Source organism: Mus musculus, chromosome 10 (genome assembly GCF_000001635.26).
Source record: "Mus musculus strain C57BL/6J chromosome 10, GRCm38.p6 C57BL/6J".
NCBI lineage: Eukaryota > Metazoa > Chordata > Mammalia > Rodentia > Muridae > Mus > Mus musculus.
In genome coordinates this window covers 93,001,387-93,027,645 of record NC_000076.6, presented here as the reverse complement: position 1 = coordinate 93,027,645, position 26,259 = coordinate 93,001,387, and the positions used below count along the sequence as shown (strand labels likewise).

The window sequence follows — 26,259 nt, the reverse complement described above, 5'->3', positions numbered from 1 at the left end:
ATGGTTTAGTCTGGAACGGTTGTTCGTTAGGTCTTTGAAGGCCAAATGAGCTCTCATGGGGGACCACGCACAGGTATTGATGGGAGGACCACGCACAGGTATTGATGCGAGGCCTGAGCTCAATTTTCAATGGAGTTCGTTAAGGGTCCGTACAGGAGCTCTGAGCTTCCCTGGCGTTTCTGCCGCTGCTTTATTGATCTTCCACCCTAACTCAGATGACCATTTGGTCCCTTTGGTCTTTCTTTGCTCAAGTATACAGCTGCCAGCTTCATGTTTCAGAAGCACTATTCTTTTTTTTTTTAATTTATTTTTTAAATTAGGTATTTTCTTCATTTACATTTCAAATGCTATCCCAAAAGTCCCCCCAGACCTTCCGCTCCACTCCCCTACCTACCCACTCCCACTTCTTGGCCCTGGCATTCCCTCATACTGAGGCATATAAAGTTTGCAAGACCAAAGGGCCTCTCTTCCCAATGATGGCCGACTAGGCCATCTTCTGATACATATGCAGCTAGAGACACGAGCTCCGGAGGTACTGGTTAGTTCATAATGTTGTTCCACCTATAGGGTTGCAGACCCCTTTAGCTCCTTGGGTACTTTCTCTAGCTCCTCCATTGGGGACCCTGTGTTCCATCCAATAGCTGACTGTGAGCATCCACTTCTGTGTTTGCCAGGCCCCGGCATAGTCTCACAAGAGACAGCTATATCAGGGTCCTTTCAGCAAAACCTTGCTGGTGTATGCAATGGTGTCAGCATTTGGAGGTTGCTTATGGGATGGATCCCTGGGTATGGCAGTCTCTAGATGGTCCATCCAGAAGCGCCATTCTCATTCAGGAACTTCACAGTGGCTGCCCACTGATGTCCCTGGCTTGACGGTGCAGTTACATATACTTGCATTGAGAGTTTCCTGTAACTCTGACCCCTCAGAAGCATCTGCTTCTGTCTTTACATCAGTCTCTATCATTTAACACCCATCAGCACAAATGACGAAACTCATCACAAGGGATGTGTTGTTGGATTCTTTTAGGAAACCCCGTGTCTTAATTACCGTTCTATTGCTGTGAAGAGACACTATGACCAAGGGAACACACAAAAAAGCATTTAATCGGGGGCTTCCTTATACTTTTTGGAGGTTAATTCCATGACCATTGTGGCACAGAGCATGGCAACAGACAGGCAGGCATGGCCATGAGTAGAAGCTGAAGGCTACGTCCTGATCCAAAGGTTGGATGTAAAGAAAGAGAGAGACTGGGCCTGGCATGGGATCTTGAAACCTCAAAGTCCAGTCCTAGTGATACAACTCCTCCTATAAGACTACACTTACTGATCTGTGCCAAAATAGTTCCATCAATTATGGACCAAATATTCAAATATATGAGTCTTTGGGGGTCATTTCCATTCAAACCACCACACCCTGTAAACCTTGCATGATGGAAACAAAATAGTGCCAGGTCTCTTGTGGGCCAGACTTAAGAGTCAAGGACTAGTATCACCCTTGCCATCTCTTGGGCCAGCACATTCATTTTATTGGGCCACCATGATAGTCAATCTTATCTGGACACAAACTGTTAGATGTTTACTGTCCTATGGCACTCATATTTCCCAGGGAGCATGGTGACACAGTTCCTCTATAGAAAGGACCAGGGACAGTTTGGTATCAGGACTTGCCATTTTATGTAAGAAGAAGGCAAAGTACGCAAGAGTTTGCACACAAGGTGATTTTACTTAAGATGAAATTGAAAATCAAGTATTTTTATAATTTGGAAATTCTATGTCCTGAAGCACATCACTGGAAAAGAAAAAAGGCAGTGGTAATAAATCTATAACCTGCTTGGGGGTGGGGTGGGGTGGTTCATGCCTGGAAGTCCCAGCATGAAGGAAATTAGAGGAAGTAGATTAGGGTTTGAGTCCTGCCTGGGCTACATATCAAGTTCAAGACCAGTCTAATCCAAACAGGGAGAGCCTGACTCGACCAAAAATAAACCAAGGTCTGGGCGTACAGGGCCGTGGTAGAGCACACACCTGGTGTGCCCTAGGTCATCGGTTTGTTCCCCAGCATGACAAAAATAAAGTTTCCTGCTTGGTTCATAATAGGTGTTGTTGTTCAGTTTTGCAGGCTCCAACTGTTAGCACAAACACTCCTGCCAAAGGTTGGGAAAAAGTAAAGAAGCCCAGAAGCACTGAGTGTTTCACAGGTGGGTGTTTAGCACTGAGTGTTTCACAGGTGGGTGTTTAGCACTGAGTGTTTCACAGGTGGGTGTTTAGCACTGAGTGTTTCACAGGTGGGTGTTTAGCACTGAGTGTTTCACAGGTGGGTGTTTAGCACTGAGTGTTTCACAGGTGGGTGTTTAGCACTGAGTGTTTCACATGTGGGTGTTTAGCACTGAGTGTTTCACAGGTGGGTGTTTAGCACTGAGTGTTTCACAGGTGGGTGTTTAGCACTGGGATCCCATATGGTTAAATGGTAAGCTGCATCCCGACCAGTTAGCAAACGTTTGTCTGCCATTACAGAGTTAACTGTAATGAAGAAGATAAAGAAGAACAAGCTGTCCAAAGCCATCTACCTGATGCAGAAGGCTCTTTTACTGTTTGAGAAAGACGCAGTGTGTGAGACTTCACGGAACTTGCTGATGGTAACATATCGTTCCTTCTTGGTTTGTTTCCCTGGCATCCGACTTCTAGACCTCAAGTCCTGAACTGCTTTGAAATGAGTGCTTTAGTCTCCAGAGACAGCTGACTTGGGAAGCCAACTTAAAACAGGGAGGAGTCAAAATAAGGGAAGTTAAAATTGGATTGCCCCCGGCCAGCCTGGTACAGTGTTTGCATCAAACTTAGAATGCAGAACGCTGATTGGCACTCTCTTCCCATCGGCTGCTGTGAGTGTATGGGATAATCTCCCTGTCTTAAAAATATTAGTGTTGGGGATGGAACACAAGGCCTCCAATGTGCTAAGCGCCCAGTCTACCACCGAGCTGCCTCCCTAGCTCTTGCGGCCACCTTTAACCTGGTCTCGCGCTGGCAGTGACTCTGTCTTTTCGCTGATTCCTAGAATGAGGTTTTGAGCAGAACTTTCTGATGGCAGTTGGGTTGCGTGTTAGGAGATCCTGATTCTTGCCCTGTGTCTGACCCATAAAAGTTGAAGTGCGTTGTCTGCGTTTGTCAGCTTCCCAGTGCTTTGGGAAAGGGTGTACAGACAGGTATCCTAAAAGGAGCCAATGTTTACTTGGTTCACAGGTTAGGGATTCCAGCCCACGGCTGCTTATTCTCTTTGCTTTTGGTTCTGTGGCAATACAGGAGACACAGTGAAAGAATTTGCTATCAGGGAACCCATTCACTTCATGGGACTAAGAAGTGGAGAGGTGGGATCCCAGTATCCCCTTTAAAAGCATGCTCCCCTAACCTATAACATCCCACTAGGTCCAGCATATTTTAAAGTCCCACTGTCTTTCAGCCAGGGCTGTTGACCTAACACATGGAACTTTGGGAGATATTTCATATCCTAATAGAGTGAATATTATATTCAAACAGAAAATAATAATGCTATAAGTAACATATCTAATAAGACAAGGGTAAAAGAGACCCAAACCCAGGTCAGTCAAGAGGAGTAGAGGACGGAACACATATATGTGGCGTGTGAGTGTGTTAAGGATAAACAGACAGAACCAAGAGAGAAATGGAAGATAGAAGAGAGGTCAAAATGTGAACAGAGTGATCCAGGATAGGGGAGGGGAGGAGAAAGAAAGCTCAGACCAGGGGTAGGCTGCAAGGCAGGCATATTGTCCTCTGATGCAGAAAGGAAGGAACGGTGGATAGATGCAGATGTAAGAAGCTTGTTCGTGTGGAGGGAAGGGGTAAATTGATGCTGTCTGGCCTCAGTAATTTGATAAAACAGGAAGCGAGGGTTTCTGCTAGCAGTCGAGAGGGGAATCGTCGGGCGGTGAGGGGAAAGAGAAGAGGGACTGGGAAGCTCACGATCGGCGCTATTCTCTCTGAGGTTGCGTGTCGTTAGAAGCCCCTTCTTCATCGTGGTCGGGTGCATCCTCATGTGATATGTTCAGTACCAGTGACAGCAGAATATTTGTCACACTGAAGATTAGTGCAGGACTATTAATCTTTTGAATGGTTGATATGGTTAGGTCACAGACTTCCTAGCTGCTCCACTATCTCAGACACCAGGCTAGGCTCTTTGCTGCCAACAGGCCCTTGCCATGAAAGTTAAAACCCAGACTGGGGTGTCGGGGCTTCTTGGTGTGTAGGCTCTGATGGATTAAATTGTAATCAGGTGGTGTGGCATTTTATGCTGCCCTCTAAAAATACATGGAAATCACATCTCTCCTTTGCTGTGGGGACTTCTCTCTTTTCTTTAAGGAAGGCTTCCTCTTTTCTTTAAGCTCCCCTATCATGTTGTACATAACAGCTCTTTCTTTTCCGTTCCTCCACTTTAAGCTATCTCTTGTAATGGTGTGTGTTCCTTCCCAGGTTTTTAAAGCAAAGGCTCCCTCCCCCCTTTAAGGATCCTCTGTGTCATCTCTGGAATGATATACTGTCTCTCCCTCTTAATCCCTTCCTACCTCGGGGCCCATTCTTAGCTCCCCATTTCCCCTGTGGTCACGGGGATTTCTCACCTAACACAGCTTATCATGGAGACTGGTCATGAAGTCAGCTCTTTTCCTGAACCCGCAGCTGTCTCTTTGTTATTACAGGTAAGAACTTAAACTTTTTTTCTGGTATGAAACAAGAAGTTCAGATTGAATAGGGAAGGAAACAAGACATCAAGGTGAAGACTTTATTATGACAGAAACATCATAAACCTGGACCTCCCTGTAAAAGCCAGCCAGAGTCCAGAAACTGAGAGTCTGAGAAAGCTGGAGGGATGCATTTGAGGTCAACAAGTAGGACTTTGGAAACTTGGACATAGACTTGAAGAACGCTGAGTAGCCACCGATGAGGGCGACTGCAAAGGGGGACTCCGTTCCATCAGAGAGCAATGAGTGCAGAGCCCCAGGTCCCAGGAGCTGCTGCTGCCCACTGGTCCTTCTGCTTGCCATTCACTCGGAGGGGCATGCATGTGGCAGGGGAAGGAGGGGCTCTGGGGAAGGATGGCAAGGCAGGAGAGCTCCTGCACGGCAGGCTAAGGGCTTCGGAGGGATAGATGCCGTCACTGTTCAAGGTGGAGGCATCTGTTCATTCAGGATTAGGGAAGAACCTTTGCATTTCCAGCCTTTGAGTTGGGGATGGGTTTGGTGGCAGTATTGAGTGGTTTGAATCGATAAGGTCACGTAGCTTCTGATCTTTGTTAGATTTCTGGATGAGTTTAGATCTGTTTTCTCAGCGGATGCTTCGTGGCTGCCTGCTTAGACATTGGCACTCTGGTCCCATTTCTATGGAGAATAACACACACACACACACACACACACACACACACACACACACACACACATACACACACACACACACACTTGCTGTCTGCACCAATCCCACATGCTTTTGGAGCTCGAGGAGAAGGAAACCTCTGGAGTTTTCTTCCTACTTCCATAATATGCCATTTCCTTCTTGTTTCTCTCCTTCCCACCCAGGTTGGGGAGGAAGATGGTGGAGATGCAAGGAGTCTAAGTTTCCAGGTCTTTCTATTTCCTAAGACGGTTTCGAACTCCAGAAAAATTATGAGTGTAATGTCCTCACACGGTAGCCCCACGAGAGGCATCGCGAGGCTCTGCAGGATCCCCAACAAGAGACGTTTACCAGCTGGGAGTTGAATATTTACCCCAGGCTGCGTCTTCCGGAGGCACCACTGCTCCTCAGTGGCAGTTTGCATCCAAGGATTGTGGTGTCACAATGGCTCCTCGGGGCACTCTCCTTAACAGAGATGTTACGACTCAAATAATTGTCAAACTTTCTTTCCTTAAAGAAGATAAATAAACTTCTTTCCCTTGGCAATCATTCTCTACTGAGGAACCTCACAAAATGTTTTACCTTATCATGGTCTTGTAACAAAATTGTCCCCAAATCAGTAATTGATGTGTCACCAGATACCATAAAAAAAAGGTATGAAAAAGCTTGAGTCTCTTAGGAACGTGTAAATAATTCATACTCTGCTTTGGTTTTTCAAAAGTTTTCTGCCCTTGTGGATCTATATAATTGTATCAAGCGCCTGTGATTCCAAACCAATTAAAAATGGACGAATTTGTTGTCAGAGACAAAGGGCAGACTTTTGATAATGTTAGCTTCCCAAATGGGATGAAGGCTTTTTTTTTCCCCTTCTTGTCTAGAGGAGTGTGTTCATCCTGTCCTCCAGCCTTGGCTGCTCGACTGTATTGATCTGTCTTGATTCTGCATATCACACTGCCCCTCCATTGTAAGGGGTGGCACGCAGCACCCCCCCCCCCAGATTCCTTACTCCCTTTGAGTGGAGCAGCCACTCTGTGGCTCAGACAGTTTGTTCACTGAGGCGGTTACCAGACGACCTTTCAGGACCTTAGCTGGTGACATTTCTCACTGGAAGAGAACATGGACGCTCCTAAGTGTTTTCAGGGTTATGTGCTATGATGCTGTTTCTTGCATCCAAATATCACAGAAGGAGGAGTTAACCTCTTTCTTGTTAGATATAATCAGATAGAATAGGGATTCTACAGATGTGGAAGGGGCCTATTAATTGCTCCCTATTTGGAAGCCGAGCCTTCTGTAGTGATGTGAGAAGAGTGCAGTTTTAGTGTAATCTCCCAGAAGCGACCCCTTGCTGAGGAAAGGGGTCTCTCAGAGCCTGGCCACCTATGTGTCTGTGTGCTGATGAGAAGACTCTGACCCCGTTCCAGGAATCCTCTGCCCCCTGATCCACATTTCATCTTCCCAGAAGCTTCTCTTGCAAAGAAACCCAACGGTTGCGTCGGGTTTTCTCCTAATGCTGTCTGCCGGAGCCTCAGTAACCCTGCAGACAGACAAAGTCAACAGTGCCAAACCCTGGCTGTAGCATCCTGTCTCTAAGCAAAGGAGCGTTATGGCCGAGCAGATTCATGTTTACTATTGGGGCAGGGTGCAACTGTGTGATCCCATTTTGGGAACAGAGCTAAGAAGGAAACCAGAACCACTGGAAGTTCTAATACGTCCTGGCTTTAACATCTCCAGAATTTATGCCTAGAACTCTATCCTGTGAACTTAACTGGCAGTAACTGAGTTTATTTCTTTTTCTTATATTTGGAATTTCAGTTGGCTCGATCCTATTTGTTTTTCTTGAAGTGTTTCTTTTTTCCTGAGACCTGTTTTTTTTTGTTTGTTTGTTTTTGTTTTTTGTTTTTTTTCCTGAGACCTGTTTTTTTTTTGTTTTTTGTTTTTGTTTTGTTTTCCTGAGACCCCCTCAGTTCTTTCTGTCTGTTCTGTACTGGTTTTCCTTGCGGAAGAACAGAGATCTTTCTGATCCTGACCCCCCTCTAATGAGATCATGGTTTGAGCCTCAGGTTTCAAACACCGACAGCAGATTTTGGCATAGTTACATAGTAGAGATTTTTCTAAAGGTAAAGTGTGGAGAGCTTTATTTGGTTTGTCTTCCTAAAGGTGTTTGGGTTTCTTGTTTGTTTGTGTTTTGGCTTAGCTTTGCATTTGGATGTAGTAGCATGGGATACAGGAGCTGGGGTAGGGTTCTGGTTCTGCTACTGATTAATTCGATGTCCTGTGTTATTGATGTCCTCTTACATCTTGAAAATATTCATCTATTAAAGGGAGGCTCTTAGGAAGACTTGATGAAATGGTGCACATAAAATTCTTAGCTCAAAAAAAAAAGGGCTGGAGAGAAGGCTTACCTGTTAAGAGCACTGGCTGTTCTTGCAGAGAACTTAGGTTGAATTCCCAGGACCCATATGGCAGCTCACTACTGTGTGTTACTCCGGCTCCCAGCTCCAGGAGGCGGCGGGGGTGTGGGGGAGGGGAAATGCAGCATCTTCATCCAGACATAAACATGCAGGCAAAATGCCAATGCACACAAGATAAAAATAAAGAGATCATAAAAAATATTCTTAGCTTTTGGTACAGGGTGAACATCCCGTACCTATTAGCCATTGCCATTATAATCGCTATCACTATTAGCCTGCTCTCTACTTGCATTTGGCTAGGATTATTATCTGAGCTTCGTCTGTATTCGTCTTTGCAAGACCACACATCATGCCCCACGCCTTCTCTCGATTCGTCTTTGAAACCACGCTGTTCATTCTCAGCAATGGTCCTGGCCAGGTTTCTCAAGGGAAGACGTAACCTACTTCTCATCTCCTTCTGAGGTGCACGCCCTCACGATGGGACCCAGACACACCCGAGGGAGGGCTCGGAGATGGATAGCGATCGTGACACTCCATCAGCGCAGCTCTGTGATCGTTGCTTATGTGCATCTTAATCATGCCCTCAAGATGGCATTACATCTCGCCATTAGTGTTCTGATGCACTGTGGGTGTGAGGCGTGTGACAAATGGATTTAATGTCAGCCTGTCTTCATAAGCACTGGCAAACTCTTGAAGAGAGGCAGGTCTCATTTTCTCTGATGAAAAGTACAGGCAGAGACATTTATATTTATACAGAATGTCTTAGGGCCTCAGTTCACGCCGCGCACTACCACTCAGATGGCCATGGGAAGCACGGTTGCTGCCTTGCTGCACCGCTGAGGAAGTCCCCTCGCATTGAGGGTCCTGGCTAACCTCTGTCTTCAGTCAGTAAAAGGGTCATTCCTCCCTTTAGGTTCGGTAAGCCCTTCTAATTTCCAAGGGCTGTCGGGAAAGGGAGGTTGGTTAGCTCTTTTCATCACGTGACTTGTCTGGGAACGCAAGTATTGAACTAAGACTTGGAATGGTTGTCCAGATTTTGCAGTTGTGAGACCTTGGTTTGCTAAAACATTGTTCTAGAAACACCCCTTTAAAACTGAGCCCAGCGGGTTCTGTGACTTTTTCCCTCTTGAGTTCTCCACCTTCCTTCCCCCTCAGATACTTTCTCCTCCTGTGTGGTTGAAGACCTTAAACCATCCCTAGGCACTTTCTCCTGAATGAACTCTCCCAGCAGCTGCAAGAGGAGCCTTCCCGAGTTGAGGCTTTATTTCTAACAGGCATTAGAGTTTGCCTTGAGTTCTGTTATGGAATTTATTTAACCCAAATCTAGGCCTTAGGTTTTTGCACGTTTCTTTCACTACTTTTTGATACAAACGTTGACATTCCTGTTAACATGGTTTAAATTGGGCCACATAATCTGAGCCAGAAATCTCCTCTTAAAGTTGGCCAAGACCCAGTCAGAGTGCTTTGAACGCATCCGTTTAAAGTGCATTGTAGTAAACGCGCTTCTTCGCCATCACAGCCCTGTGTGACTTTCATTTAGAATACAACGACTGAATCCAAAGACATAAACCAAGTATTGTTCCCATCACCAGGGCATTCAGAACAAGGGATGGCCATCTGGGTCTGCAGATAACATACGACACGATACCCACTGAAATGAGATTAGCGAAGACGAGTAGGAAGGGGTGCTCAGAACCCAGGGCTGTCAGAGATGTCAGTGGAGATGATGCTCCAGGAGGTCTGGAACCAGCTGACAAGATGTGATGCTTCTGGGAAGGGAGGAATGCACAGAAGTGAATGGTCTTAGAGGTTTAGGGTAAATAGAGGGGTAGGTATAGTATCTACAGAAGATTCAGACAGAAGACATGTTCACAGCCATTACAAAAATTCCTGCAGAGAAGTTTGCCCTTCAATAGGTCTTAGAGGATGTTTTCAGAGTCAGGAACAGAAGTTGATAAAAACATCACTCCATGTCCAGGCATTTATTTAGCGGGCTTGAAATCCAGTGAGCTCCAGATGTGATTCTTTCAAACCCTACATGCCCCCTGTGAGAGAAACAACACAAGCTTACTGGAGCAGAATGGGAATGCCTGGGATTTGGTAAACAGGCATTGGTCGCAGGAGATTCTCTTTCGCATTTGTCAACAGGGCAGAGCTTCTAAAAGCAAGGGAATGGTAGCCCTCCATCTCCTTTTGGGCTCCCCTGGAAACTTCCTTAGTGGTTCATTGTGAGCACCAAGAGTGCTATGCTAATACTCGGTCTATTAACTGAACTTACTATTTTAAGGATGCTAACGATTTTTTCCTAGTTTATTGGGTTTCTGAAAATTAGTCGTGGATATTTAAGATGCTCAAATACCTTTAAAAATAGTTATGACTTTTATTTTAAGTGTATGAGTGTTTTCCTGGATGTAAATATGAGCACCCAGTGTATGCTTGGTACACACAGTGGCCAGAGAGGCCATTGGATCCCCTGGAGCTGGGATTACAAGAGGTTGTGAACCAATACATGGGGGTTGGGAAGAAATGTGGGTCCTCTGGAAGAATGAACTGCCAAACCCCTCTCTCTACCCTGTTTAAATATCTTATAAAAATAAAGACATATGTCTGTTCTGCCTATGATTATCGAGACTAAAATATTACTATTATTATTTTAACTAGTGTTATTAGTATTGCGAGGAAGTTACACATCTCTGCTGATGCAGCTCATCTGACTTTAAATATGGTTTAGCACTGATAGTTTGGTATTGTCTCTGTATCAGAATCACAGAATTGACATCTTGATGATATAAACTCCCAAGGACACTCCTTTGATGAACCACATGTATCAATAGTCTTTATTTCTTGAGAGTCACATTGCAAGTTGTACTAAGAATAGGATTGTGGCTTATCAGTGCAAATGCAGGTATCTGTGTTATGAATTTTCAAAGCACAATAAAGTCTGATGGTAGATATTTTGTGGATTTAAAGACAAAATGCCCCCCATTAATAATATATGGCCATTGCATTTAGACATACGCGTCTGTTTCCATCGAAGACGTTCATTTAGTAGTCTTTTTTTTAATAGTCCTACAAACACCAGCCCATGATCCATAGTGACATGTGTATGTATGCCTCTGGGATTCAAGAAACGGTATATAGAAAGAGAGCGTTTACCACAAGAGAATTCTGCAAATATAGAAAAGGCTCAAGCTCCTGAAATGTATTTTTCTATTTTCACACTTCGTTACAGGAAGCGAATGCCTTAATTGAGAAGGTCGAAGCAGAACAAAATGCCCTATATTCCTATCAGAAGTTCTTGGGGAGCTCAAAAATAAAGAAGAGCAGAATTCCTCCCCCACCCATCCTGCTGGCCCGGACTCACTGCTCTGTGACCCTGAAGCCCGCGCCGTTCATCTCAGAGGTTAAGGTACCGTGCCCTCCCAGGTGCTGCCCCCACGCCACACGACCTAAGCGCTCCCGTGACTATAGTAACCCTTACCACTGTCGCTCTCAGGACCCAAATAATCTTACTTATAAGCACCAAACACCAGATATTTAGTATTTTCATGTCTTATCTATACTTAATTTATTCATGATATTCTCCCTTTATGAATTGTCTTCTAAAGCTATGTCAAACACACGGGAAGAGAAAAAACAGTTCCCTCTGTGTGCCTTTGTCACAGTGAAACTGTGCTCAAGGTAGAGAGCTGAAGCAGAATCAGACACTGGAGGAGGCTGTCTCCTCCGAGAGCCAGCGTTGGGGACAAAGCAGCAGGACACAGAATTTGAAGGTTGCAGGTCTAGAGATTCTGTGTATATTCTCCCCAGGTCATTGTGGAAACAAGAGACAATGGAGATGTCTCTTCAACTGCAAATCTTTCAGCATTTATTAGAACGAGCCTCATCTCCCATCCCCAAGTCCCGGACTCGGCCTAAATGGGAATACCTCTTGGGATTTCATTTCCTAACAAGAAATCAGCTCCAGCTAGTTTATATTTTAAATATCGCTCTTTTAGGCCCCCTTTGATGTTGGGCCACAATTCATTCCTATCTTTGATTATCTTTAGGGCATTTTGCACACAGAGACTTTGAAGTCAAGCCTATATAAGTTTACAATTCTAGCTCTGCTGCTAACCCACAGAACAACTTTACAAAGGCCAAATACAGTTTCAAGCTTCTCGTTTGTGAAGCATGTTTTTTTTTTTTTGTGAAAAGAAGCCAAGTGAGGGAGTGCTGGAGATGTGTGCAGTTAGTCGAGAGTTTGTCCAGCACCGATGAAGTCCCTGCTTTGTCCCTTCAGCCGCACAGACTAGGTGTGGTACCACAGGCCTTTAATCTCAGCGCTTTGGAGGTGGAGGCCGAAAGATCAGTTCCTGGTCATCGCAGGCCCCACAGCAAGCTCGCAGCCAGCTCGAGACATTTAAGAAGAGAGAGACTGAACTAATATATAACATTATTAACATTAGCCAACGACTTTCATTTACTTTTATTAAGCACATGAAGTAGAATTTATCAAAACAATTACTGGAGTTATATAGTCTGGATTGCATTATTTTGTGATTTTTTTTTGTTAATTCAATACAATGAGCTTTTCTTTTCTTTTGAATGTCTGTCTGCTGTCAAGTTCTGTGTGAGTTAACAGGCACCAAGTTAAACACGGGTGCGATGTGACTCATTCTTGAGAGTGATTTTTAGATGGATGGAATGGACTTTAGCTCAATGGGCGTGATCTTGTAGATGGACGTGGTGGACTTTAGGCGGATGGGCGTGCACCTTCGATGGATGGTTGTGGACTCCCTTGAGAACAGTTTTTGTCACTTCTTTGTTATTCTGTCTTTTGAAATTGGAGGAGAAATAGCATTTATCTCACATACGACTGCTGCTGTGAGGATGTTTTAGGACTAGGAGTTCAATTTTGGAGATTTTGGAAACCTGTGCTAAGAGTAAGGCTTCGCTGGTTTTAGAAAATTAGTACAGAACGAGGGTTATGCTATTTAGTGTTTGTTTTCAAATATTTTGGTTTAGCCCAAACCATTATTTGTTTTCAGTATTACTATTTAGTGACAGTTTTATCGTATGTTGCATGAACATAGGAAGACATTAGCTCCTTATATTTGACTTGTAGCTCTCGTGCTTTTTAAAGGCACATATATAATAACATTTATGTAAATTAGTTATTTGGAGAATTGGTTCAGGAAAGTTTGCCCGCTGCTTCCTCTCTATGACCACTAGGTGGTGCTGTGGGCTCATGTAAATTTTCTGGCTTGCTGGTTTGGCCATCTTTTGTCTCTGTGAAGCCTCCTCCTAAGCCATTACTTCATTAAAATCTGTTTCTATAGTTGCAAATGCTAATGTTACTTACATTGTCTATAAAATCTTATTTCCAAAGTTAGTGATTTGTTCACACCGTCTCTATTCTTATGTAGATTCTAATTACACATTGCTTCTTTGTGTTACACAGACTGGGAGCAAAATAAAAATATAAAATCTGCTTGTAATAATGCTTTTAGAGAGAATTTGCTCTTGGTTTTGTGTGGTATAATTTAGAGCAATAACAATCTGTCATGCAACACAGTCTTTCTGCACCCCGCCGGCTCCACTTCCCCCCCCCCCCCACGGAAAGTGTACTCTTTCTGTGTGGGTAAGCAAGGGATGCTAAGTCCGTTATTTCTGAGTTTGTGTTTCCTTTTCTTTCATCTGACCTTTACCTTTGTCCTCCAGCCTCCAGCCCCTCAGCTCTCTTCTTTCTCTCTCCTCCTTCCTGCTCATGATGGCTGGCACTCTTAATTAGTCACATGTATCATAATCACCTGAGAGCCCTTCTCTGGAAGCACAAAGGATTAGACAGGTATACCAGAAAAACCTCACTTGTTGAAGCTAGGCAGCCTTGGGTAGCTTGGCTAGTGGTCATTTTAGAGAGCATTCTATTCTGTACAAACTACTCTTTTAAAAAGCAACCTAGAAGCTGGGCAGCGACTGCCAACAACTTTAATCCCAGCACTCTAGAAGCAGAGGCAGGCGGATCTCTAATGAGTTTGGGACCAACCTGGTCTACAGAGTGAGTTCTAGGACAGCAAGGGCTACATAGAGACACACTGTCTCAAACAAACAAACAAACAAACAAACAAACAAACAAACAAACAAACTAATTAACAAACAAACAGCCTGGAGTGGAATCGGGTTGAGAGCCACTCATGGAGATAAGATGCCAGTTCTTGCTTGAGTCAGTGAGTTTTCTTCAGGTTTTCTTGCACACAAAGGTTGTACGAGTCTCAGTGCCTCACCTCTCTCCCAGCCCCTGTTGATTTCCTCATGTGTTTATGTCACATGAACGTCTTTTAGACGCGATCCCTTTTCTCATCTTGTCCCCTCAAGATGAAGCTGTCTTTGGCATTAATGTCTGGGTCTGTTTGCTCTGAGTTAAAATGCTCTGGTCTTTCTGCATCTCAGTTCCTCAAGACAGTAGCAGTTCCATCTCAAAGGAATGGAGTGAATATTAGCCGCAGGATCTTTGACAAAGATGCCTAACACATACGCTGGAGAGAATACAGCCTTTGCAAGCAAATTGTGTGGGCAGGACCAGGGGTCCATATGAAGAAAAATGAGACCAGAGTCTTAAACCTTGCTGTAAAAAATCAATTCAAAATAAGTCAAAGATCTTAATATGGCACCTGAAACTTTGAATTTTCTTTGGGGGAGGGCGCCTCAATATCTAGGCACAGGCTGTATTTGAAGAAAACTTTGTGGAAAGGACTGGGATAGCTCAGGCCAAAGAAAGATTTGACAAATGTGATTGCATGACATTACAGAACTGTGTACAGTCAAAGATGCAATCTGGTGAAGAGGCGGTTTATAGAAGGAGAGAAGTCCTGGCTAGTCATGGCACTGACAGAGGCTTAATGTTTAGATTATATAAAGGGCTTAAGTTTGGGGCTGGAGAAAGAGTGCAGTGGCTAAGAACACTTACTGCCTCTTGCAGAGGACTCTGGCTTGGTTCCCAGCACCCACACCAGGTGGCTCACAAATGCCCATGCCTCTAGAAATGGACAGACAATTCTCAAATGAGAAATTGAAAGTAGCCAATAATCATATGAAAAATGTTCACTATTCTTAGCCACTTAGGCAAGCCACCTAAAGCAGTGCTGAGATCCCGCCTCATTCCAGTCACAAGAAAACAAATAACAACAAGTGCTGGTGAGGATGCAGGCAACAGGAGCGCTTACACACTGCTGGTGGAAATAGAATTAGTTCCCGTTTCTTTGCATGGTGAAAATTAGGGTCAAAAGTCCCCAGAAACAAAAACACATTGTTACTGTATCACCAAGTTCTGGGCTTGTAGCAGGCAGACATTAAGGGATGCTTACATGCCTATGTTTTTAGCCATATTCACAATAGTTAAGTTTTGAACCTGCCTAGGTGTCCATCAACAGACAATGGGTGAAGAAAACAGAATACATCCATGATGAAGTTTCACTCAGCCATAAAAAGAATGACTCATGTTGTTCTTTAGGAAAATGGCAAAGATCATAAGAAAATGAATCAGACTCAGATAGACAACCAGTGCACGCGTCTCCCATTCTTAAATTCCAGCTTTTCTGTAGACACATTGACGTATGCATGCATGCAGGCTACGGGAGCAGAGGGGAGACTGGGCGAAGGAGTGAGAGCAGTAAGAGGGGAGGAGAAAGTGTGAGCGTGGTCACAGTGCATGGGGTACTTGTCTGAAATGTCTCTGTGGGACCCATCACTGTGTATAGCGGATATCGAGGGAAGCACATTCCAGCTTACTAATGTCAATCAGCAATAGTGATTAAAGTAGGCAATGATGTGGGCCTGGGGGTGGGCGTGGGGAAGGGCTCGGTAGGTAAAAGCGCTTGCTAAGCATACGATCTGGGTTCCAATCCCCAGAACGTATGGAAAGGCCAGGCATGAGAGTTTGTAATGCCAGAGTTCCTATGTGGAGCAGGGAGGGTGAGCTGGGAGGAGCGCTGAAGGCTCGTGGGCCAGCTAGTCTGTTGTTTTTATGTGGGGAAAACAATGGTCCTATCTCAAACAAGGTAGAAGGCAAGGACCGACAACCAAGTCTTCCTTCTGACCTACATACATCACACACACACTGGGTGTGTGTGTCTTGATTGTCTCAGGGAAGCAAGCCCCATGTTTGTCGTTACTTTGTCAAGATGTCGGAGGTGCGTATAAGCTTAGACCTTTGCAGTTTAACACACGAGTATAGTGTACCATTCTCTTTGGAAGATCGTTGATTTTGCTCCATCCAGATAGAGGAGGCCGAATGCTGTGAAACAGAGCGCAGAGCACAGGTGACAGCTGCCTCTCTCCCCTCCAGGCGTCCTGGTACTGCATCTTGGGTTGCAAAGCAGATGGAAGCTATGGGAAAGTAAGGCTGAACAACAACCACCTCCCAAACTCAGGAGAAGCGGTACGTATGTCACCCCCTCTGTCAGCAGGCCTTATCAAAGTCTTATTAACCACAACGGAGAGTGCGTTCCCCCTATGAAGTCATTACAGCCGTGGATTGACACTAATTCCAACTCGAGTCACAACTAAGCTCCCACAGCGAAGGAGAAAGGTTTATCCAATTATGTTTTAATAGTCACACTGCCTTAATTTTCTGAGTAAAAGCTGAAATGTTTCCGTTCACAGATACCAGCCGATGGCAGAAGCTTCTTTGAAATTAAAGGTTTGGAAACGAATGCACAGTACTGCTTTGCGATCGCTGCTTACTCGTCCAGCGGGAAACTCATTGGTGATGCTATTGGGGAGACAACGAAACCAATTCTCATTTACCCGCCTCTCTCTGCTGTCACCGCTCGGATGTACCTGACACAGGTAGAAGAGACGGGTGCTATTATCCTCTTTTTTTTCTGTGAAGTGTTTGCTAAGTAATTTCCAATGGAAGAAAGATCAGAGTAGAAACTCCACAACGCCTGCGATGCATATTTTCCCTGATTGCCGCTTAATTCATGAAACATGAATCGTTACTTCCCCCGTTAGTGAATTTGCCTTCTATAGAACATTTCCCCCCAGGAGCACAAATGTAATTTTAGACGTTTTGGGAACTATGGCAATGCATATAAATAAATGCTATCTGTTACTACCCAGAGTAGCAGATCTCACCCTGGGGCGATGTTGTCAATGTCTCGTGACATTTTTGGTTGTCACAACCTAGTGGGATGCCACTGGTGTCTGGCGAGTAGAGGCAAGGGGGATGCTGATAGAGCAGAATACAGTGTGACAGGGACGGCCTTCTGCAACAAAGAAGTACCCAACACATGCTGGGGATGTAACTCAGGAGTAAGAGAATCCTTGCCCGGTGTGCACAGGGCTCCAGGTTCAATCACAAACACTGTGGGGGGAAAATCCGATACAGCATGTCAGTAGCAGCAGAGTGAGAAACCCACATCTAGAGACTGCTTTTCATTTTATGTACATCCATCTATTTACCTATTGGCCATCTTATCTATAATCTATCTGTCTATCACCAGTCTATCTACACATGCATATATATATATATATATACCTGCACATACATATCAATTTCTATATATTATTCTTAACCATATATACTGTTTTATATATTTTCATTTAATGAATAATTTTTTCTTATTAGATTAGAAAATTTTCTATGAAGTACTTTTAATGATTTTTATCTTATTGAAATTGTTAATTATATAATCCCCCACTTCCCTCTCCTTCTCCCAACCCTTCCCATGCCTGCATGAGGTTCCTTTGAAGAATTTATGGCTTCTTTTATGTACCACTATATTGAGTCTTGTGGACATGTTGTAGTATCCTTAGTAATTCCTTACTGCTGGACTGAAAGTATTTTGTTAGTATATATATATATATATATATATATATATATATATATAAAGCTAAAATACACATTACAGCATGTAAATCTTTAACTGCACCCATGGCTGCTTCTTTTGAGGATAAATTTATAGGAAGGAACGTATCAGGTCAATAGATAGAGATGGACCCAAGTTCAGAGTCAAGCTCTTTGTTGTAGCCACGTGGTACCGAGCAAGTGACTCCATCTGTGAAGTGAGAGCAGTCAGAAGATGTCCACAGGTCTTAGGAACGTCAATGGAGCTACGTTTGTCAACTGTTTAACCATAGCGTCTGTCTCTCAGTGAACACACTGAGTACCATTATCAGTTATAAAGCTACTCACAGTTAACCTTCTTGCTGAGGTAGCATGTCACCCATGAGCAGGACAGAGACCCGACTCATTGACCCAGGTCTGAAGTATTTAATTTAAAGCCTGTTGCTGGTCCTAGAGTGGATGGCTTTTTAAATTGTATTGTATTTCTATTGTGTGCTGCTATTTTTTCTTTTAATAGTTGATTAGTATCATAAGCTGAGATCTCACAGGCCTTTTATATGATCACATTTTTCAAGGAAAATTAAATAGAGAGAATTGCTAGGATTCATCTAGCACTGGTGTAGTGTGTCACACTGCCTCATGGTTTTCTGGTATCTTGATTTCTTCAGAACTTAATATATTCCCCAATTTACAGCCGTGGAGTTATTGTGAGGCGTTGAATATTTCATCAGGACCTAATTTTTCTCCAGGGAGTGGTTTGACTCTTGGGTTCCATTTGGCAGAACTTTCATAGAAAGCTAATAAAGTGAGGTCCAGGCTACATCCCTGGGATGATGAGAAGCTCCGTGGGGGCAGTGACCTGCGTCTCCTTATTGACACTCTATTTGCAGTTCTTTAGGTCACCCAAGAAGGCTGATGGGTGCTCTCCCACAATGCCAAGTGGCCAAAGCGGGAATCTCTCACTTATTAAACCCCCTTAATTCTTACATTCAAAGATTGGGTTTTTATATGTTCTAGGTTAATATAAACCTTTTTTTTTTTTAAAAAAAAAACAAAACAAAGTACAATCCAGTTTTCATGACAGTGGTTAGGTTTTTAGTTTTAGGGACAACCCTGTTCATTAAAATATATTACCATAACTATTAGTAGTAAAAGATGAGCTATTTCCCCAAATGTTTCTGGTTAGCATGGCCTTGGGGGGCGTTCAGGTTGTAGTTTTATTCTACATTATTCTATAAACATCAATACACCTTTACACCTATCCCGCCATTGCTAATGGGCACAGCTTGCCTCGGTATCTTTGCTCTTGTGCACACGCGTCAGGGAACATACAGACACCTCTTTGGCATGTTGGCTTCTTCACCTTTAAGTGTCTGTTCAGTAATGGGGCTGCTGTTAAGTCTGTTTAGAATTTCTATGGTGCTCTGCAAACTAGCAGCGTCAACAGCAACGTAGAGGGCTGGCTCCCTTGCCCAAGTCCTCACTAACACTTGCTGCCAAACATCTTTTTGATAATGAACCACCTAGGAGGTGGGAGGTGATACATCACATGGTTTTCCCAAGCATCACTTTGGTGACGTATTCAGCCTTAAACAATGGGGAAACCTATGGACAGGCCTGGGGGACATGAAGGGACTAAGCCACAAGCCAGTCACAGAGAGATGAATGTATGAGCTCACGGATGGATGGATGGATTCTAAGAAAGTCAAGTTCGAAGAGGTAGAGACTAGGAGGGTGGATACAGATGTCAGGGCTGGGGATGGGTAGGGAAAGGAGAGACGTCGTTCAACAGGCATTTAAGTTAGAGGTAGGCAGGAGAGAGTTTTAATACTTAGTACTTGGGTACCTCAACAAGTGGAAGAAATGACTTTAATGCCACCAGTACAAAGAAGTGTACATTAGAGATGATAAATATGCTAATTAGTGCAATTAGGTCATTCCATGATGTATATACTCACCAAAACATCACATTCTCTGTTATACATACATACATACATACATACATTCATACACACTACATACATACATACATATATTCAATTACTATTTGTCAGCTTAAAATAACTCTAAAATTTCATTGTTCCCCTCAGACAGTAACTCTTTGTGATGAAATGAGGAATTTCTTTTGATAGTTGAGGAAACAGATGCATAGAATCCCACTGTATTCCAGGCAGGACATTTTAGGCAGCATCAGCAACATCCCTAAGCTTCCTTAGGTAGCAGACCGTAAGTCTGGCTCTTGGACCAGTGCATCTCTGTTTCTTGTAACTCTGTCCTCATTCCAGGAGCTCTGAGCCCACTCTTTAAGAGCAGCATCACTATGGAGCCCCCCCCTGCCCCTGTCCCCTGTCTGCTCCCTGTCTCCTCCAGGTTCCATCTCTTCCCCTCTACTGGACATACTTCATTCTCTTGGGCTCTACGCAGCTGTTGTGTCAGCAGGTCTTCCTGGTGGGATGCAGCAGAGTCTGAGGATGGAAGATGCATGCGTTGTCACAGTCTTCATCATGACAGTAGGGAGAGAGCTGTTGCTCACACAGTTTCCCATCTCACACATGAGTTCATCGGAACCCATTGCTGTATGAATGTCTCCTTTTGCCCACGAGTTTTCAATTTGAAGGACAAAATTATGGGCGATTCAGTCAGCATTAACTGTCCACTTGACAGAGCCTAGAATTACCTAAAAAAAAAGGAGACTCTTCTCCAGCAACTGTCTTTATCAGGTTGGTCTGTAGATGTGTTTGCAGGAGTTTGTTTTGGTTGTCTTAACTGATGCAGGAGGGGCCAGGCTGCAGGCGATTGGTGCCGTTTCCTGGGCAGGTGATCCTGGGCTGTATAACAGGAAGTTAGTTAAGGAGGTGCCAACAAGCAGTGCTCCTCCATGGTTTCTGGTTTGGGTTCTGTCTACATTTCCTGCTCTGACTTCCCTCAAGAGGGACGGTGGGACCTGGAGATGTAAACTAAAATAAACCCTTTCCTCCCCAAAGTTGCTTTTTATCAGAGTGTTTTTATCACAGCAATAAGAAAGGATGCTCAAGCAATAGGTAAAAAAAAATAAGTATATTCTCTTAGGAGTTTCAGATCCTTTCTATTCTCTTTGCCTATCTATTGATGAGCTAATGTCTATTTTTTCCCCATATGTTTTCTTTTTCTTTTTTTAAAATATTTTTTATTAGGTATTTTCCTCATTTACATTTCCAATGCTATCCCAAAAGTCCCCCATACCCTCCCCCCCCACTCCCCTACCCACTCACTCCCACTTTTTGGCCCTGGCGTTCCCCTGTACTGGGGCATATAAAGTTTGCATGTCCAACGGGCCTCTCTTGTGCTAAATGTAAGATCATCGCTCCTTCCTGTGAAACATCCTTTTTCACTCGTCTAGATCGTCACCACGGTGGTGACTGAGCGTAGATAATTTTACTTTTGGTTTCAGCTAAGATCCTGATTGTATACCAGGGAGCCAGCCTGGCTCAGGTAAGGCAGGCATGAGCTGTGGAAGGCTGCGCTCCAGGCAAGGCTACACTTTGTGTCTTTGATTCTCCCTGCACATACATTTTGCTCGACTCTCTGAAGATTGACTTTCTCTGTTTTTGAGAGAAGAATGGCAACTCCTTAATTCTAACCACCCAGGCGGCCAGCAGGCACTTACATTTGAATCCAAATTCCCAAGAAAGGATCTGATTGGTTTATTCAATTTAGGAGAGTCTGATTTTTGTCTCTCAGTATAGATTGTTATAAATCCACTCTCATTCTTTCCTGTGGTACCACATCTGGGCAGCCTAAGTAGAAGTTCTGTGAGCTCACCTCTTTTTCTTTTTCTTTTTCTTTTTCTTTTTCTTTTTCTTTTTCTTTTTCTTTTTCTTTTTCTTTTTCTTTTTCTTTCTCTTTCTCTTTCTCTTTCTTTTTCTTTTTCTTTTTCTTTTTCTTTTGGTAACAGCAGAAAATTTCAATGTCTCAGCCAGCATGGACCTTTTCTAGACTGATTGTCTGACTCTGGAACCATCTAGTCTGCTTCTGTTTCCACTAAGCTAGTCCATACCTGATAATATCCCCCCTCCCTTCCCTAGGAGTTTCTTGCCTAAGTGATACAAATTTTAACCAGATTCTTCTTCTAAATAGTGGGCCATCAGCCTTGACATCAGAACTAAACTATGCGTGAAGTCCATCTTGCTTTAGAAATATCCAACTTGAGTCAGGTACTCACCCTGGCAATACACAATGCTGTATCACATAGCTAAATTGGTCAGCATCCTCCTACAGCAGGGCGTGGACATTACTAGAAAAGGATTTTTAGATTGAGTAAACAAAACTTTAAATAATTAGTCTGCCCCATGTACTCCAAGTGAGGGATCCTAAAATCCTAGTATGTAGAAATGTAAGTTGGTACGATGGGTCCCACCATCAGAATGCATGATTCACCAGGATCCAAGGATTTTGCCTTTATCTCTCTCTCTCTCTTCATTTATTTTTACTCTACATCTCAATTGCCACCCCTCATCTCCCCTCACAAAGCCCCTCCCCCATACCTTCTCCTATTCTCTTCTGAGAAGGGGGAGGACCCCCTGGGTACCAACCCACCCTGGCACCTCAAGTCACTGCAGGACTAGACAATATCCTCTCCCACTGAGGCCAGACAAGACAGCCCAGTTAGGGGAACAGGATCCTCATGCAGGCAGTAGAATCTGCTCCAGTTGTTGGGGGACCCAAATAAAGACCAAGCTGCACATCTGCTCTTATATATGTGTGGGGGTCTTAGGTCCAGCCCATGTATGCTCTTTGGTTGGTGGTTCAGTCTCTAGGAGGGCCCAAGGGTCCAGCTTAGTTGACTCTGTTTGTCATCTTGTGGAGTCTCTAACCCCTCTAGGTCTCCCAGTCCTTCCCACAACTCTTCCACAAGACTCCCCAAGATCTGTCTACTGTTTGGCTATGGGTTTCTGCATCTGTTTCAGTCAGCTGGTGACTGGAGCCTCTTAGAGGACAGTTGTGATAGGCTCTTGTCTGCAAGCATTGCAGGCTATCATTACTAGTGTCAGAGACTGCTTCTTGCCCTTGGGGTGGGTCTCAAGATGGGACAGTCATTGGTTGGCCATTCCCTCAGTCTCTGCTCCATAGTTCTGGGTGATTCTGGTGGTCTGGGGTTCATATGGTGAGACCTCTTGTTTTTAACAATGTAACAAATCATGGTGGTGGGAACTGGGTTAGTGACATATAGGTAGACTAGATGCCGGGACATGGTGAATGCTGAGGGACAAATATCTGGACTGCGGCAAGAGGAATGAAAGTTAATGACAGTATTCAGTAGGATGATGGGGGTTGGGGGGAAGGTGAGATCTGAAGAGACCTAAAGCAGGATAGTCAGCGGTTCTCCCGGGAAGAACATCTGGAAGATGGAACAGCTGGAGCAGGAACCCTAAGATTTTCAGGTGTCCTCCCACTCTGATAAAGAGCGGGTCAGTGTTTATGACTGAAGCACAGGGACCCACAGAGAGCAGAGGGAGCAGTCAGACATGCCAGTTGCTGGACAGTGGCAGGCTTTTTTCTTTTTGCTTTGCCTAAAATGGGCAGCTACTGGATGGCCTTGATTCATCCTGGGTCCTGACTGACTTCTATTTTCAGACATTCATCTGGCTAAGTTGGGAACAGATGTGGAGAGGAGGGAGGAAACACTCTCCTCTGCTGAATTCCAGTGAGAGGTAGAAGAGGCTCACCTGTGGTGATAGGAACCAATATTCTGAAGGAGCTGATGGGAATTCCTAACAGAAATGATGGGGCGAGAGAAATAAGCATTGACTTGAAGGTCAACCATCCAATTGGAAGGACAGAGTTAACATAATTTTAATTAAACATGAGGCTATGTGGTGTATCCTTGGTTGCAGAGGGGAGAATTAAAAGTTGGGGCCATGTGGAGGTTCGATTCATGCATTTGGGGTTTGGGAGAGAGAGATGGACGTGAGAAAGATTTGAGATAGTATGTGATAGCTCAGACCACATGCTATCACTAATTCTGTAGACGGAAAAGAGCAGCCCAAGGCGTCAGCTAAACTTGTGTGTCCATAGAAAGAGTGGGGGGTGGGGTGGGGAAGAGGAGGGGCCAGCAAAGGGAAGGTGGCCCCTGGGTCTGGAGTCAAGCCTGGAGTGTGGAATTCTGGGAGCTGTAAGAGGGTCGTTATCAAAAAGGAAGTATCTGACACAGTCCATTATTCTTTTAGTATGCGTCTCCTCATTTTAACCAGCTGCCCTTGAGAAATCTGTTCTGTCCAGTGCCGTTAGTTATTGGTACACATGCAGACATGGTGCTTCCTGTTAAAAAGTCTGTGGTGCTTCATGAGTTCATAAACCTTATTATTATTGCTGTTGTTGTTGTAATTGGCACATCTTGTTTTGCAGTATTCACTAGGTCACCCATTATTCTATAAGGCTAACACCTCATCTCTTAGGCAACCTGGGCATCTTTTTTTTTTTTTTTTGTAATTGTTTTTTTTTTTCTTTTCTTTTTTCTTTTTTATTACATATTTTCCTCAATTACATTTCCAATGCTATCCCAAAAGTCCCCCATACCCTGCCCCCCCAACTCCCCTACCTGCCCATTCCCATTTTTTTTTGGCCCTGGCGTTCCCCTGTACTGGGGTATATAAAGTTTGCGTGTCCAATGGGCCTCTCTTTCCAGTGATGGCCGACTAGGCCATCTTTTGATACATATGCAGCTAGAGTCAAGAGCTCCGGGGTACTGGTTAGTTCATATTGTTGTTCCACCTATAGGGTTGCAGATCCCTTTAGCTCCTTGGGTACTTTCTCTAGCTCCTCCATTGGGAGCCCTGTGATCCATCCACTAGCTGAGCAACCTGGGCTTCTAATAACATGATTTTAAGAGGAAGGAAGCCTCAGTTGTAGGTTTACCCTCCCCCCCCCCCAACCCCACACACACCATCTTACTTTCCTCAGACCATCTCAGAATCCCTCGGACCTCACAGGACTCCAGCCGTGTATTAACTTTTCCTTACGTTCATTGCCTGTTTTTTTTGGTTTTTATTCCCCCTCTCCCCCAATTCTGACTCATCACCCTGGCCTTACTTCAGTGTTCTCTGACCATCTCCCATATCTCGTTCTTCTCAAAGTCTCTCTCAACTGTACCACCCAGGACTGTATCCTTGCCTGTCACATGGATGGGGAGGGCATTCCCAGGCTGACAGCTCTTTGCTCCTCCAGAGTTCAGCACAGAGTCTCTCAGGAAAGCTCACTGCTTGGTGAGTTGGAATCATTTGACAGACTAGGGAAGTTCTAGCCTTGTAAGCTTTTCCCATGAGTGGATACCGTTCTAATCAAATGTCCTTTCTGTGCCTAATTCAGTGAATTTATTTATGCCCTATCATTTGAAGCAGCCTGGAAGTCATTTGGTGAAGGTTCATGTTATGTATGTATTTAAATAGAAGGATTTTCAGAAATTCCCTTAAATATATTCTATCAATAGAAGGTCAGTTGGTGATAATTTTTTTTTCTACTGAGCTTCTAAAGCTTCACAAGTGAAATTATTTTTTCCAGCACTGGATCTGTTAAACTTGAAAGATACGGATTCTTGGAACGCGTTTCTGCTTTATTTCTTACCCTTTTCATCTGCCAACTCTTTGTTACCCAGAAGCTCTGAAAGTGTCAGTCACCCGGGAAAGAATGAAATATATTTCATATATATCAGGTTGGGGAAATCTGATTGTTTCTCTTGGAGCAGATTGTTCATTATAACGGTATCTATAATAAATGGGGCACACTGCTGAGACGGACGGAAATGAAATTAATTTGGCTCAGATGTGATCTTTGTTTTGCTTATGAGGATTTGAAACATTCTTACAGAGTTTCACATTTCTACACAATTTAGAAATAAAAGAGATTTCAAAATGCACCTGCCCCCGCTGCCAGTGGTCACCCATGGCCACCCTGTCCCCTCACTGTGACACCATGGGGTGGGAAGGTAAATGTAGAATTAGTGTGTGTGGGGAGGGTGTACCAGAATTCCATTTGAAATAGACATGTTCTGAGTGAAAAGGTCCCTGAGACAATGTGGTTTTTGTCACAGGTCGCTTATCAGATCGGTAACTATGAGATGGCCAAGAAAGTCTTCTCACCAGTCTGGGATTATTTTGTTGCCTCTCCGCTACCGGACGAGCAGTCGGTTATCTGTCTAAGCAACATCATGACAATAACGCAGAAAAGGTAATTAGAAACATCACTTTAAAGCCCCGAAATGGTTTGTTTTCCTTTTCATATCGGGATTGCCCATTGTAAAAGTGTATCTAACCAGGATTATAAGGTGCTTATGCTCTAAGGTCCTCCGTCCTTGTCAGATGTATCTTTTCTAGAGTCAGGACGAACAGGGAGGCAGAGAGATAAAGGCTTCGGGATACAAATTCAAGTGGTAGAAGCTAGAGCAGAAACATGGGTACTCAGTGGAGATGTTGGGACCAAGTGGGGAGAGGAGGAGGTAAGGAGAGGGCCTGATGTGTGGACTGTGGTGATGAAGGTTTCTGCCTTTTCTTTGAATAGGCTCCCAGGTTTGGACTCTCAGCAGTTGCCATCATGTGGGTAGAACCCATAGAAAACGAGTATCTTGTGACTTTTCTGCCATTTTTTTCCCTTAAA

General features: G+C 44.0%; 1 protein-coding gene across 9 annotated transcripts in view; it reads left to right on the top strand.

Annotated features, from left to right (window-relative positions):
- The window catches only part of Cfap54 (cilia and flagella associated protein 54), a 307,879-nt gene that overhangs the window by 55,842 nt on the left and 225,778 nt on the right, over nt 1-26,259 (top strand). For 8 of the 9 annotated variants that reach the window (NM_001347060.2, XM_011243636.3, XM_011243638.2 and 5 more), the window contains 6 exons: nt 2,109-2,195; nt 2,512-2,633; nt 11,035-11,211; nt 16,129-16,221; nt 16,446-16,631; nt 25,697-25,833. In NM_001347060.2, coding sequence (NP_001333989.1) covers nt 2,109-2,195; nt 2,512-2,633; nt 11,035-11,211; nt 16,129-16,221; nt 16,446-16,631; nt 25,697-25,833 — 802 coding nt within the window. The other variant, XM_017314190.1, reaches the window with a different exon arrangement.